This window comes from Glycine max, chromosome 20 (assembly GCF_000004515.6).
Source record: "Glycine max cultivar Williams 82 chromosome 20, Glycine_max_v4.0, whole genome shotgun sequence".
Classification (NCBI taxonomy): domain Eukaryota; kingdom Viridiplantae; phylum Streptophyta; class Magnoliopsida; order Fabales; family Fabaceae; genus Glycine; species Glycine max.
In genome coordinates, this window is record NC_038256.2 from 33299064 (window position 1) to 33314785 (window position 15722).

Consider the following 15722-nt stretch of genomic DNA (forward strand, 5'->3'; position numbering starts at 1 on the left):
ATGTAAATTGATTTCTTGTAGAACATGCTATATCAGATGTCTCACTATTATATTCTGAAGTGCAATTAACTGTTGGTTGTGAAGATGACTGAGCATAAGCATGTCGCTTCTGCTGCATAATACGTTTTTGGTTGATCCTCGCTTTTGCAGAATCACATCTCTTTGCATGTTGATAGTTCTGCATGTTGAAAATGACTAAAGGCAGAATTGAGTTAATTGTAAACTAAACAATAGATTTACGTTCAAACGAAGAACCAAATGCTTGTTTTAAATCTGCAGAAACTACAATAAAATTAGAAGATGGAAAAAATCGGACATGAAGCATTTCATTGGTTCTTCATTATAGGATGACTATTAGTGGTGGCATAAATTAGAAATACATATAATAACAATGTTTGAACCATAGCAAAAAAGAGCATGAAACATTTTTTTTTTCAGTACCTTGTGTGGATTCAGAATCTTCACTTTTTAATGAATCAGACGCAATCACTAAAAAATAGAGAAAAAAACAAAAGAAAATGTGATTAAGGCAACTAAGTAAATTGATTTCTTGCAGAACATGCTATATGAGATGTCTCACTATTATATTCTGAAGTGCAGTTAACTGTTGGTTGTGAAGATGACTGAGCATGACCATGTCGCTTCTGCTGCATAATACATTTTCTGTTGATCCTGGCTTTTGAAGAATCAAATCTCTTTGCATGTTGATAGTTTTGCATGTTGAAAATGACTAAAGGCAGAATTGAGTGAATTATAAACTAAACAATAGATTTATGTTCAAACAAAGAACCAAATGCTTATTTTAAATCTGCAGAAACTACAATAAAATTAGAAGATGGAATAAATCGGAGATGACGCATTTCATTGGTTATGGATTATAGGCTGACTATTAGTGGTGGAATTTCCTGGATTAGATATGTTTGCATGTTGCTAATTTTGTATATTGAAAAAGGGTAATGATAGAATTGATTGAATTGTAAGGTAAAGAGATGAGACCAAAGGTAGATGACATAGCAAAACTATGATGCAACATTAACAGCTAGTAAAATTGGTAATATAGAAATCATGACACTTGGTTTCGGGAAAAATTGGGTTTTGGGACTGTTGCTAAGCTTGCAATGAAAGATATTGTCTATTTAGGACTCTGGTGTCAATCTAGACACACAAACCAAGGCCATAATTGAAAATAGGTAAGGTAGAAATGATCATAGTCATTGGCGAAAATATTGACTTCTGTAACTGCTACTAAGTTTGCAATGGAAGACATTGTATATATATTGATGAATTTTGCATTCACTAACATAAATTTGTTTAATTTGTACGCTCAAATCTATTAGCTCATGTGTTCAACTTAAAATATGAAATTTCTATTTTACATCTTTTATTTGGCATTATGTAACCTTGTTTGGCACATTACAAATTTTTCTTTGATTTCTCTTGGCCATAGATTAGATCTGTTTTATATAGTTCTACTTTGCTGTAGTTAAAATCAAGATTATAGTTGCGTAAGCCATCAATGAACTAAAAAATTGCAATTGAAATATCGAACACATGATTTTAGCAAAGCAGTGATAGCTAAAAAAAATGGAGTGATAACATTCATGGCAAACACATTCTAAATGAGGAAATATGATATCAGGATAGAAACTTTTATTAATTTAAAGAGCACCTCGATTGAGAAGGAAAACTGAAACTAAAAATTTAACACAATCCTCTGCATTCTATTTTTTTCTTAATCTGGTTTTTTTTGTTGTTATTTTCACGCAATTCAAATGGGAATGGAATTCATTAAGCAGTTAACCAAGAAACAAATTAAGAATATGAGAATATCGAGTATCAACATGATCGCCAATGTAGCTATAAATTTTCCTCCTTGGTTGTTTTTAATATTTGATGTTATTTGAGCATCAATTTATCTCTTTCACCGTTTTTTTTATTTAGGCTAACTCCTCCATTAATTTGTTAGAACCATATAGACCATCAAAGGTATGATAAACAACAGTTCAATTGTATCGAGGAGAACCAAACAATGAATACTGGGAAAATCAATTGTTTTTAGTGCCATATTTAATATAAGAAAACTTGCAATACTACAGTAGGAACACATAATATGGACAGATCTCAATTTAGAACGTCTAAAAGCATGAATCCAAAAAAACCGGTTTTCAAATGTTCAAAGCATTAACATGCTGGAAAAAAAAGCCAAGGGAATTGTCAAATGCAGTGATAACGAAAACTACATAATTGCCTGCTCAATATGACAATATTTTAATAGCACCGTGAAAACACAACAATAAGAATCTAGAATAAGCTAAATTGGCTCTTATGAGAATGTCTTGTTAATTTGTTAGATAATAGTTGGGCTGAGGAAATTTGCGAGCTCCCTAACTCATCATCAACTTCATCAGATGACATCCGCTTTTTGGGCATTAAAGGGAATCCGGCAACCGGATCATGGTCAGTTGTGACAGACAGAGATTACTGCATAAAGCATAAACTGGTAAATAAAAAACAATATAACATATCGATGTTCATGACAACAACATTAACTTACACATTCAACATGCGTAGTATTATTGCAATCAACATTGGAAGGATCTATTTTGGAACATGCCTGCATCATATATAAGTTGATGATAGTCAAACTTATGAATCATATCATTATGACAACAACGACTAAAATAGATATCAGAAAAGAACACCTCATTATCAGGCAGCATCTCGAGAACAACATTGATCAAATCTAGGTCATTTGAGTATCTAAGAACAACTGCATTTTTGAATTTTGATTGAATCCTGACCTTAAAAGCAAACACATGACCCAACAATTTGTCGAGTGCTTGAGGGGAAGCATTCAAATCAAGATCACCATCCTGCCAGAAACAGGACAAATCCACCAGCTGCTAGTTACAATCCAAGAACAAAATATAATACATAAAATGAGAAGCAGCATATAATAAGGCATGAACATACTTCAATCTTGACCCTATTCACATCATCAGCTGTTTCACCAATCAATTCAGCACATTCACGGTACCAGAGCAAAAACTTGCTACTCTCATTGTTTTGGGTAACCATGACTTCAACTCTATACCTACCAATTTAGATGCTAGTCAAATACAAAATGTTGAATAAAACATGCTAATGGACTAAAACTCCAATTACCTCAGAACAGGCTGATCATTATCCTTGCCACATCCGCATGTGAATGGTCCTGTTTGGATGTCAGTTTTCCTATGACATTGAACACAAGCTGGATAACACCATGAATGGTTATCCATGACTATTTTGCTAATAGTCCCCACCGTAACACAAACAACGTCCTTTAAAAAAACCATAACAATCAAATTGGCAACAATAAAATGCCATTGTTAGACACATTAGCTATAATATATGGATGTGAACAAATCTAGGCAAATTCGACTTCCAATTGCAATGAATACAAAATAAACACAGATAACAGGTCCACCTCAGAAATGCCATTGATCTCAAAAATAGTTTTGACTTCAGCTTTTGAAAGAAACAAATCCTTTGATGATAGCTGGCTTCCCCCTGAAATTTGTGAACTTGCTTGATCGCCAGGTAGTAAAACTGGAGTCACCTCAACACCTAAATCTAAAAGCCTAAGGCAATCGAATAAATAGAAAAAAGCAATAGAAAACACTCAAGACAATTGACACATGAATTTAACAGCCACAAAGCAAAGATGATAAGCAAAATACCTCTCTTTAAATTCCTGAATTTCCAATATAGGATCATTAATCAATAGTTTTGACGCCTTGAAGGAATTGATCACTGAAGCTGGATAACTTCCTGTAAATGCCAAGAACAACAACGACAAAACTCATCTGTTGAGTATCCAAATCAGTAAATAGAATATCATACTTACCATGCGCATCTTTTATTCTGGCATGTGTCAATATAATAACCATCGGCCCATCATCCCCACGTTCATTCAAATAGGATAGGAACTGAATACAGTAATTCTCCCAAAGTGTGCAAGACAAAATTTCACCACTACAGCAAAGAAACAACATTACATCCATCACCTCATAAGGATAAAATAGACATAAGCATCATGCAAAATGACAAATAAAATCCTCGACAAAATAAACTCTAAATAACCAAATATACATAGGAGATAGCAATAATTGTGATTAACCATAACCTCAAATCCTTCATTCTAAAAACAACCCTGGTATTTTTTGATGAAACATGCCGAAAGACCACTTGATCAACGACCCCAATAATATCTTAAACCACCAGAAATGAAAATAGGTCATTGAAAAAAACCCAAAGAAGTTATGATCAAAATGAAAGCACAAATTGTGACTGTACTCACCAACCAACAGGCTAGACACAAAATTGCCAGCAACGACATTTGCAAATTCAACAAATCTAAATTCCTTAAAAGGCAGTTCATGCAAATCAGCTTCTCTAACAACCGTCACTCCAATAAAAAATAACTTGTACTCATGTTCGCACACTCTAAATTGACCATTATTCTTGACAACTTTGAAATTATGCATAACATAAGTGCAATTCTCTTTCAAATCAGCTTTCCAAGACTTGAGGTGGTCCGATTTACAAATAGCATGAATTTGATCACCCTGAAATATGCAAACTATATAATCAATAAATGATATGAACAACAATCCAACAATCAAATAGAGAGCACAAAATATACCTCAGAATCAACAAAAACCATTTCCGCTTGCTCAGACTTGTTGGGAGTCCCAACGAACCAAAGATCGGTGATTCTAACAGCAAGCTTAAGTGTCTCTTTTGATCCATCAATAGACCTAATCTTGTTAGGAATCCTCGCCATAAAATTACATAGACCTACCAATTCTAAATGAAAAATGTAATAAATCCAAAATGATGCAAATGCTATGTAAAGAATGATGGTCAATTTAGAATAGAAAATTATGCTAACAAAAAATAGAATAGCAACACAGACTTAAATGACACATGCAATAACATTTCAATCAATGACAAAATAGCATAAAAACTATGATACTATTCGTTGAACTACTAAGGCAATACATGCAACAACCTGAACCAAAAAAGAAAAGCCAAATCAGCAAATAGCAGAGAAGCAGAAACAAAAAATTATATCTCCGAACAAATAATATTGCAACCATCAACAAACAAATGGAAGGGCCGAAAACAAACACAACAAAGTTTTACTTTTGAAAAACAGAATATCAACCCATCCTTAAAACACACATGCAATAAGATTTCCATCAATGCCAACATACCACAAAAAGTATTAGACTATCAATTAATCTAGTCAGCCAATACATGTAACAACCTCAACTCAAAAACAAAATAGGCAAGTCAGCAAACAATAGAAAAGCAAAGCCGAAATACTATATCTCTAAAACAATAATATGGTTAATCAAAAACTATGAAAATGCAATCCAACCATCGAAATCAGTGAAAAGAGACTAAAAACAAAATACCCAACTCAGCAAACAGCAAAAAAATAGAACCAAACAATTATAGCTCTAAAGGAATAATATGATCAATCCAAAACCATGCAAATGCAATCCAACGAACAACAGACAAATGGAAGCCAACAAAAAGAAAACCAAGAATTTGTAAATAATAAAAAAGAGAACAGAACACGTGCTAGAGGAACATAAACATGCAAAAACCAAAATCACCAAACAACAAAAACCTGACAAAAACACACATGCACAACAGACAAACAATAATATGGTTAATAAAAAAACACACATGCACAACAGACGAACAATAATATGATTAATCAAAAACCATGTAAATACAATCCAACCATCGAAGCCAGTGAAAAGAGACAAAAAACAAAATAGCCAACTCAGCAAAAAGCAAAAGAACAGAACCAAAGAATTATAGCTCTAAAGGAATAATATGATCAATCCAAAACCATGTAAATGCAATCCAAAGAACAATTGACAAATGCAAGACAACGAAAAGAAAAGCAAGAATTTGTTAATAATAAACAACAGAACAGAACACGTGCTAGAAGAACATAAACAAGCACAGACCAAAACCACGAAACAACAAAAAACTGACTCGAACCTTCAACCACAGAAGAACGGAAATCACGAACTAGAAACCATGGCCTCACGCCAAAATGCTAAACAACAGAACAGGTATATTGAAGACGGAAGCCAACTAAAAACAAATGAAAAAAGTGAAACCGAACAGGACATCAAAATCAAGAAGAAACAATGCAAACCCAGCATAAATCAGCAACTTGGAACTTGCTAGTGAAAAGACTCAAAAACGCTAGAAAAGAAGCCACGTACACCACCAACCACCAAAACTGGAAACGACAATCTAATCACTCAACAACACACCAAGCTACGTGGCTTAAAACCATAACCATATAACCACAAAATAACACATGGCAACAAGGTGGCAGAAAACCAACCCAACCTAGAGGGGGCATAAATGACCAAAAAACCAAAAAATTGGACAGCTGTCAAGCTCTCAACCATGGGTATTTTAGTATATTCCACATACTTCAGTTTTAGTATATAGATATTGATAGTATGCACAACTAAGAATGACGAAGAAAATCACAGCCACTGATATTTGTTGATAAAATTCAGAGCAGAGACTAAATGAGTATCTTTAGCGGATACTTGTGGGTAAAGAGTACACTCATATATGTATTTTTACTATCGTTAATTAACGGACACGGTAGCAAATATTATGGTACTCGTACCTGCATATATGTGTTATCCGTTAATATTAAAATATTTAAATATTCTTTATTTTTTTTACCAAGCTTAAATACATAAACATTTTTATTTGTACACATGTTATGGAGTATAGTTTTATTTGGACATATATTTTAGTGTATTTTTATTTGAGTTTATATTTTATAGAATAATTTTTAGATAATTTTGTTTGGAGTTCACAAAATTTATTTATTTATTTAAAATTATTTATGGGCCTTTTTAATTGTGTAGATTGTAGAGTATTTGAATAACTTTAGTTATAAAAATTAAAATTATTTTTCGAGAAAATATTAAAATAAATAAAATTAAAACAAAAGTGTTTGTTAAAATATTTTTAAACTATTTTTTTACAAAATATTCATGTGTGCCCACGGATATTGCCTGATATTAAAAAAAATCTACATGTATCTGCTTAAGGGAAATGAACAAATATTTATCTAATGAAGTGGGTAAAATGTAACTATTACATGTGTCTGCCCCCAATGCCACTCCCATACACAATCTCATAAGTATTTTTTTTAGAAAAAAGTTCAATAAGACACTTATAATATATATATATATATATATATATATATATATATATATATATATATATATATATATATATATATATATATATATATATATAATCATAATTATCTTATATATTTTTTATATATATACTAACATATTTAAAATTTATTATTAGAGTACATAAAATAGAGTACTAATATTATGATAATTATTTTTTTATTTATTTTTGTTGGCTTGGATCTATTGGCCGGGGATGACTATTTTGTAACTGGTTTGGGCCTATTGGCCTGGTCAGACCTTGGTTAGGACAGGTCCAAAGGACCAGAACAATATGAATTTTAGAAGTTTATAGTTTGGCACATAAATAAGTACAAAATATTATATTAATGGCGGAATGGGTTCATAATAAAAAAATTAAAAATGATAATATTTATTTTGAAAATTGGAAATTCATTAATAAATTATAAAAGAAAAATATAATAAGGACTGCAAATACTTGCCAATATAGATTACTCAAACTATAATTCTGGAAGGGAGTCAACTCTAACAGTGCCATGATTTTGCAGTGGTCAGTATGGTTCAATAATGAGTTAACTAATAACCTAGTAGGCTCCAATGTCCAAAGTCTATCAATTTTGAATGAAAATGTGAAGGTGAAAAATTATTAAACCTTGTGTTCGTTCGTTCCTTCCTATTATGTTTGAAGAAAAAAAGAGACAAAACACATATAATGATGTTTTGGTTTTTTCAGTTGAAGAAAAAAAGTTGACCTTAAAATTTTCTCCCCTCATTTTCACTCCATTCAAACAAATGGAGGATAAATTAGCATTTGATAAAGGTTTTTGAAAGAAAAAAACACAAATAAATGGTACTATATATTTGATGTATTTTTAAAATATAGAAGAGGCATTAAGTTTAGCAAAGAGAGCGAGAGAGAGAAAGAGACATTGAGATGAAAAATAATTTCAGTGTCCGCTTTGAGAGTTCACATTTGATTGGTCATTGTGTTGTTCATTCTCCTTCACTTTCTCAAAACTATTCACAAATTATCTGTCACCCAGAACAAGTCTATTGATAAGGCTATATATTATATAGCTTCATGAACACCGTCATTATCAGTTCAATCATTATGATCATAATCAACAATTTGTTTATTAGTTTGCTGTCCTTGCCTTTTTATTAATCACTACATGAATAGTAAACAGACGCATATAAATATATTTTGTTCCTCACTCAATTATATGAGTGCAAAGAATTATTTTTGAAAACTAAAAAAACTTTATGAAGCCTGTTTAATTAACTAGTACATGAATATTTTACGAGGGGATCAAACTTGGGATTGCATAGCCACCACCCCATTATCCTCTTCAGGATTTTTGTTCTGTTCCTGTGCACTGATGATTGTAGGGCCCCAGCAAATAGACCCAATTATTTGTTTCACATGCATGGAGATTGTAAACGTACCATCACTATCTCCCGCAAATTAAAGAAATAATAAGCTTGGAAATATTTAATGACCGAGAAGACTTATTGTATTTGTGTGCACATGGACTATCAACGGGGCTGCGAGTGAATATATTGTCCTAATGTATGAATAAGCAAATCCTAATATTTCAAAGATATTCCATTTTCCGCTATAATAATAGAGACATATCTAATTAATACGACGTATGAATCTCTTCTTCCTAATGGCAAGATAACTTGTAAAATATTAGCCTTTTGACAGGTAATTGGAGGAATTTTGTGCTAAAAGGGAAAAAGAAATCACTGTCACGGATGCTTCTAAGCTATTTGAGTTAAGCTTCTTTGTTGATGCCAATTGCAAAATAAAAGATCGAGTAGCCAATAATATTTTGCTTTGATACTAGTTTTCATCTTGCAGCTGGTCAAAGGTTAAATATAATATAAGTATATGTATCTGTGATTATGACTTTCTACATACTTATTTCTCTAGTCACTGGGTTTCTCACTAGTTGCTATCCTCAACTTTATTATTACTATTATTTACTTTCTAGCAGCATATATATTAACTAACGCTAAGACTATTTTAATTTAATTCAAAGCATATATATTAACTAACGCTAAGATTATTTTAATTTAATTCAAATTTTAGATACGTAATTGTGTTAAATATTTAAAGATAAATGATAAAAAAATTTATCTATAGTAATTATTCTATTCGACTCGCACAAAGTTTTTAATTCAATTTTTTTTAGTATTCTTATTATTATATTTAATGAGAATTTTATGACGTCAAAGGTTTGTTGTAGGCAACTCAATTTTTAATGAATGTTGGATGAGTATTGGTCAACACTATTTCACTACTTTGAAAGGAAAAAAAAAAGGAAAAATATACTTGTTTCTATGGTGGGGGGTGCTTCTTCAGAACAAGTTCTACGTGAATGATGCTTGCTTTTCTTTCGTTTTCATGTTGTTTCTCTCGGTGATTTCTGTCATGTCTGTGTGAAGTGAACACCCCATCCCCTCTTTTATTTTTATCTTGCTATATACTTTCATTTTCAGAAACAGTAGCAAGTAGATGCCCTCTGAGGGACCCGTGATCTGGTGCGAAGCTTTTAAGAGGAATAGGCCCACATCGCTAAGGACATTCACACAGAATCCTTTTGTTTTAAATTGGCACAATTTGTGTCACTTCCCAATATACTAACAATAAACAAAATATCCTCTAATCTAATACTGAATTATGAATCCATTTCCTTTTTCCCTTCATTCTTCACTGCGTCCGTACGAAGATGTTAACCGAAGAAAGCTGTTAAATATGTTCTTTTTGTGGCCTTTAACTAGTCGGTGGTGTGGCAGAAAATTGCTGTGTGGTTTTTTTGCCTCTTTGTGGCTATTAGTGCCTACAACTGTTGGAGTTGGTAATCAAATCTATATATCCAAGTCTCTGTGTGTGTGGCATGTGGTGTGTACAAGTAGATGACCCTTTTGAAAGAGGTAAATCAAAGGAAGACAACTATTGCATACTTTCTTGTCTTGAGTCATTGAGAGGGGAAGGGAAAGTGTGTGTGCTCAGGACTTTCAAAAAGTGAAAACAATCTCTATCTGTAGGAGACAGTGACAGACACCCATTTAAGAAATAGGGTCCCTGGTGCTTTGATAGTGAGAGAGGGAGAAAAGAAAGATGAGAAATTCAATGGATTCTCAATTTGAAAAGGATCAAGTGAAAAGCTGACTGTGTAAAAAGAGAGAAGAGAACAAATCCCGGACATCTAAAAGATATTAGGATTTGAAACTATTTAGTCACACGCACGCTCCATGAACTAATGCAATATCAACTGTTCAACTCGATCTAGGTACAAAATAACAACATTGAAACTTGAATGAAAGTAGAAATATATAAAACAATTAATGCTGTCAATTTGTATACACACAACACGAGTTACACATCCATAATTAACAACTGAAGAATATTTTGTAAGCCTTGGATTGGAACAAGCCTTATTCAGCAGTAGTGCCTCTATATATGTTTGATTAACAAAATGGTGGGTGGAATAAGAAGCTGGAATTAATCACAAATATTACACTGTAACAAAATATACAATATGGAAAGAAAGAAAGAAAGTATTTTTTTTAACGGCACACACCTGTGGTCAGAACTCACGAGAGAAAATTCTGACCTGGATCATCATATTGGAAAATTAAGTCGGCAACATCTTTGTCTCTTTCGTTGAATTGAATTTTCCACATATATTACGTACACACACGTTACAGGGTTTGTCCGAAAGTCACTGAAAATCTCTGCAGATCCTTGCTATATATATCGGAAAGTTGAAAAGCTGGTGTCTGATTCTGATAATGGTGCCATGTAGCACATGACTCGTCTGTTATGAAACCTGTTTCTGGTTTAACCTCACTATAGATAGATTGAGAGGTATGAATTTGATGATTCTGCGCTGTGTTGTTTCCCAGAATAAACGGGGTATTAAGATACTCAGACCATTTCAGATCTTCTTGTTCTGCTTGTAGAGGCATTTGATCAGCATCTTTGTTGATGTTAACAACCTTCATAGACTCTCCCACCCCCCACGTGTTGTCAATGAAGTTTGTGCAGCTTTGTAACTGCATACTCCCATTGTTTTTGTTTGTGCTGTTGCTGTTATTTAAGTTACTTGTTTCCCAGTTTTGAACCCCATCAGATGAAATGGAAGGGTTGTTGTTATTAGATTGGAGCTTCACGTGTTGTGTTGGGAAAATTGAAGGGAGCATGGAGGAGGTTATGGTGGAATTGTTATTAAGGTCTGAAGAAGTGGAGGCTGGAACAAAACAAAGAGAGGCGTTGGGGTTTGCAGAGAGGGACATGTTTGTTGTTGTTCCATAGTTCAAGTGCTGGAAGGAGAAGTATGATCCTACAACATCAGAAGTGTTGTTGTTGTTGTGGTGGTGGTGGCAGGTGGTGGGGGTACCAAACCTATCTAGGAACAGTTCCTGGGTGGAACTAGTTGTGGAAACTTCAAGAGGGTATCTCTCTGATGATGAATTAGGCATGATTTTTGGTTGTTGCTGGTGATGATCAACCAGACTCACTTCATTGGATCCCACAGACGCTTTCTGAGTGCTTTTGTCGGTTGAGGGTGGCATCATGTCCTTTTCGTTCTCAACCTCAGAGAGTGGCTTGTGGGTGTTTGGGTCAATGCCTCTTTGCCTCAGCTTCTTCTTCAGGCAAGAGTTCCATAGGTTCTTAATCTCATTGTCTGTTCTTCCTGGTAACTGTGCTGCAATCTGAGACCACCTGATAAAGCAAAAAATATATAAAACAACCATACATAGAATAGAAGCACAAAAGTCAAAAGTAATAACTGTACGTTAAAAAAGAGGGCTTTGTGTGAGATATATAACTACATAACTAAAACTATACCTGTTTCCAAGAACTGCATGAAGTTCAACAATCATGTTTTCTTCCTGTTGTGAGAATGCTCCTCTCTTCAAATCAGGCCTCAGGTAATTTATCCACCTCAACCTGCAGCTCTTGCCACATCTCTGCAAACCTGGCATGTTTACAATTAAGGTTGTGAATTGTACTTCATAGTGCACAACTACAACATCAATTAATGAAGTGTTGAAAGTTGAAACAAACAATATTATATATGTGTATACCAGCTAGTTTGGGAACCGAGCTCCAACATCCATGACCATGTTTGGTGATGTAATTCAGCAGCTTCTCGTCTTCCTCTGGAGACCAAAGGCCTTTCCGTAACTTCTGTTTGTAGCAACAAGAGTGTCTTCCCATGTGTACAACGTCACTCACCAAGTCTTTCAATCCACCACCAATGGAATGATCGATGCTTTGGAAACTCTTGTGTCCTCCAAATTAAACCTACGTGGAAGAAGAATTAATACCTAGGAAACTAACTAAAGGGGTGTTTTGGTGGGGTGAGGGGAAGAGTTATGAAGACAGACTTTAGTTAAACTGGATTATTATTATTATTATGGTTAGACAAGCAAAGTTGGGAAAATAAAATGGCAGCATGATAGGGAATCAAATAAATAGGAGAGAGCCTTACAGAGGAGAAAGTTGTACCAAAGAGCTGATTGGACAGTGCCATTCTTTTTTTTTTTAATATTTAAACTTATATCCAACTTTCCTGAACTGGGCTCCTCTCCGTTCTTCACGGGACAATCCACATAATCACCTTGGTCCCACCATCTGGGTCATCATGTTTGGACGGTCCTGATTCTCCCACTGTTTCTATCCAAGAGAGTAATGCACAAGATTATTTATACAATTTAGTTTGATTTGTATGTATATAAATAGTTAGTTTCATACATATGTCCCATATAATTGGCATTTTCTTAAGAGATCTCAATTTTTTTAACAACAAAGTAGTTCTCATCCTCATGTGACTGCATATACCAATTTTTGGTAATTGCCATATGCTACAAATTAAAGCTAGTTAAGAGGGTTCTTACTTTTCACCGACCTAGGTGGTTATGGACCATGCTGCTTAGAGCTGAGAGTTTTAAATTCTAGTCTCGTGTGTTTGAAACTTCTCAAGTGTGACGAAACGTCCCCATTCTCACATGATATAATATAATAGCAAGAAGAGAGACAGTCATGGATGAAAGAACTATGTATGGAAATTGAAGGAGTGGCTTTGCTAGGCTAAACCTACTCCAAGAGTGGAAACATGAAGTATAAATTAAACCACATGGTTTGAGAAGGGCAAAATTCTCATAGACAAGTAAAGTCTGAGAGTAGCAAGGTGTGCAAAACAAAGCATACTGCATTAAATTGATGATAACAGAACCTTCTCTAGGTTCTTTTGTTCCCCTTTGGCAATTACATAAAAAAAATTGAAAACTCTATGGCCCTTTCCTTTTCTTGACTAACTTTTTTTTCTGCCAGCCAGGTTCCCTATGTAGAAAACTGCCCTTCTCTTCTTTTTGGCTTTTTGGGATGGTTTTTCAAAACCATGATCGTTTGGAAAAGTTTCATCATTTGGGAACGAATGCTAATTTGCTTTTGACATCTGTCCAGGTTAAGGTCATATTTCCCCCCTTAGAAACTGCTGGAAGTTCAACTAACTATCCGAATGATTCATCTTTTTTGCAATTTGAAAATTACGTATCTTGTCAATTAAATGTGGTTTTCTTCAATGTCAATTTTCTGACTTCATACGACTTCTATGTGTGTGTGGTAAGATACTAAAACCGTTGTTTTTTTAGGTAGGATACTAAAACCAAAGTTAATAATGGAAATAAACAACTGTACTTATATATGCAAATGCGACAATCACAATAATGCAATTGTCCCTTTTGATTGCAGTCTGAATCTCTGCCTCTCAGATATATAAGAAAGCAGACAATTTTGGATGATCCAAATATTACAAACCGCAGCCACGCTCAGATGAATAAAACTTTTATTACTGCATGCAATGATATGAGCTCTTGTATTTTATTAATAAGTTTAATGATAATCACTGAGCATATGGATTAATTAATATGAAGTTATTTTAATTTAATTAAAAATATTAAATTTAAGTATGTAATTGTTTTAAATATTTTAAAAGAAAATTTTATCATTGATCATACTTATCTTTATATAATATACATATGATCTAGAAAAAAAAAAGATTTAATTATAAAATCCTATGTAAATTACCAAAATCTTTACCCTTAATTATGAGCAGCTCTAACTCTAAGGGGGCCATGCCTCCTAAATTTTAATTCTCTTTATTTTGTATTATATTATAAAATTTATATGTTTATCAAAATTTATGAGGATAAAAGATTTTATCAAAATTCACTTATTTTATAATGTTATTTGATAAATTTTTCATTATATATAGATTATGTTTATCATAGAAAAAAATTTACAATATAATAATAATAATACAAATAAACACATCAAGAAGAAAACTTAACCAAATACTACAATATATAATTACTTTTGATTTCAGATAGTAATTTTATTGTTCAATTAAATCTCTTTATTTATGAGGCAGATAACTTTTTTTCACATAATATATTATAATGTAACTTGCAATCATTTTTTTAGTTGTGCTGATATTAATATAATCAGGATTAAATTAAGTTAACTTGTTTAAATCCGTGAAACTTGTGTATAAGTAGTATCCACCAAATTTTGAAGTTGATTTGTAAAAATTTAAGGAGAGGAAATAGTGTCCCAATTTAAGGTAAGAAAAACCTTTAAACTTAAAAAATACTTATACAGGTATTTACATTTATTTCATTTTAACAAACCAGTAAAAACTTGAACCAATATCTTATTAAATTAATGTGAGATCCTATTTTATTTTACTCGACCAATTCTTGAAGATGCAAATTTTTGAAATTTGATTTACTTTCTTTTAACCAACACTAAATATGAAACTACTTTACATGTAATACTGCCTATCAAATTATTATTAAGATTATAAATTTATAAAGTGATTATTATGCAACTCATAAAATTTTAAAATAATAATAAAAGATTTAGAAAAAAATAATAAAGGATTTAGAGTGAAGTTAGACTTATTAAGAATATAATATATTATATTAGTCTAACTTCACTCTAATTATGAGATCTTATTTGTAATAGTTTCATCTAGCTTTAACCTTAACGGAAAAAGAAAAACCGGTCTAGGAAGATGCACAAATCACAATCTTACCAAGAGAGATGTTGTTCCAACAAAGGAGTCGTGTCACTTCATAAACACAACGGAATGGCAGACCAACACTGAGTGGGATCGGAATTATTCATCTAAGTGGTGGCTATTGCATAGGCAGACAATAAAAAATAAAATTAACCAAATGATTATGAGACAAGGTAAAATGTTTTTGTGTTTGGGAAGAAAAGTTCAACGGTTTGGGTCTAATAGTACCATTTTCCCCCTCTAGGGACAAATCAGAAAAGCAGAGCAGAGAGATCCAAGGTCCAAACAGGCCACTGTATATTTGTCATTCCACAAGCTTTCTGACTTTAATCAGACAATGTCAATTTTAAATGACCGT

At 32.8% G+C, this 15722-nt stretch overlaps 2 protein-coding genes across 3 annotated transcripts; both read right to left on the reverse strand.

Moving 5' to 3' along the window:
* Positions 1 to 2545: 2545 nt before the first annotated feature.
* LOC102669742 (replication protein A 70 kDa DNA-binding subunit C) lies at positions 2546 to 4828 on the reverse strand. The gene is made up of 10 exons (XM_041013549.1): positions 4688 to 4828; positions 4343 to 4610; positions 4169 to 4253; positions 3890 to 4017; positions 3723 to 3813; positions 3462 to 3623; positions 3166 to 3234; positions 2974 to 3094; positions 2703 to 2873; positions 2546 to 2614 (listed from the first exon to the last, which is right to left on the reverse strand). The coding sequence occupies exons 1-10, from the start codon at positions 4826 to 4828 to the stop codon at positions 2546 to 2548; spliced, it is 1305 nt and encodes a 434-aa protein (XP_040869483.1).
* Positions 4829 to 10608: 5780 nt separating this feature from the next.
* Positions 10609 to 12902, reverse strand: LOC778072 (transcription factor MYB61). Of its 2 annotated transcripts, XM_006605710.4 has the most exons (4): positions 12773 to 12902; positions 12366 to 12585; positions 12127 to 12256; positions 10609 to 12000 (listed from the first exon to the last, which is right to left on the reverse strand). In XM_006605710.4, the coding sequence occupies exons 2-4, from the start codon at positions 12496 to 12498 to the stop codon at positions 10977 to 10979; spliced, it is 1287 nt and encodes a 428-aa protein (XP_006605773.1). In that variant the 5' UTR covers positions 12499 to 12585; positions 12773 to 12902; the 3' UTR covers positions 10609 to 10976. The 2 variants fall into 2 exon arrangements, with proteins under 2 accessions (XP_006605773.1, XP_003555168.1); XM_003555120.5 differs by lacking the exon at positions 12773 to 12902 and having other exon boundaries at positions 12366 to 12732.
* Positions 12903 to 15722: the final 2820 nt, after the last annotated feature.

Coding starts and splice junctions, on each gene's coding strand:
- LOC102669742 (XM_041013549.1), bottom strand. CDS start 4,828: ATGGCGAGGATTCCTAACAAGATTAGGTCTATTGATGGATCAAAAGAG. Junction 4,611..4,687: donor TGGTTTTTGTTGATTCTGAG/GTATATTTTGTG, acceptor TGCATATTTCAG/GGTGATCAAATTCATGCTAT. Junction 2,874..2,973: donor TGAATAGGGTCAAGATTGAA/GTATGTTCATGC, acceptor TGTTTCTGGCAG/GATGGTGATCTTGATTTGAA.
- LOC778072 (XM_006605710.4), bottom strand. CDS start 12,498: ATGGGAAGACACTCTTGTTGCTACAAACAGAAGTTACGGAAAGGCCTT. Junction 12,257..12,365: donor CTCGGTTCCCAAACTAGCTG/GTATACACATAT, acceptor TAAACATGCCAG/GTTTGCAGAGATGTGGCAAG. Junction 12,001..12,126: donor CATGCAGTTCTTGGAAACAG/GTATAGTTTTAG, acceptor TTGCTTTATCAG/GTGGTCTCAGATTGCAGCAC.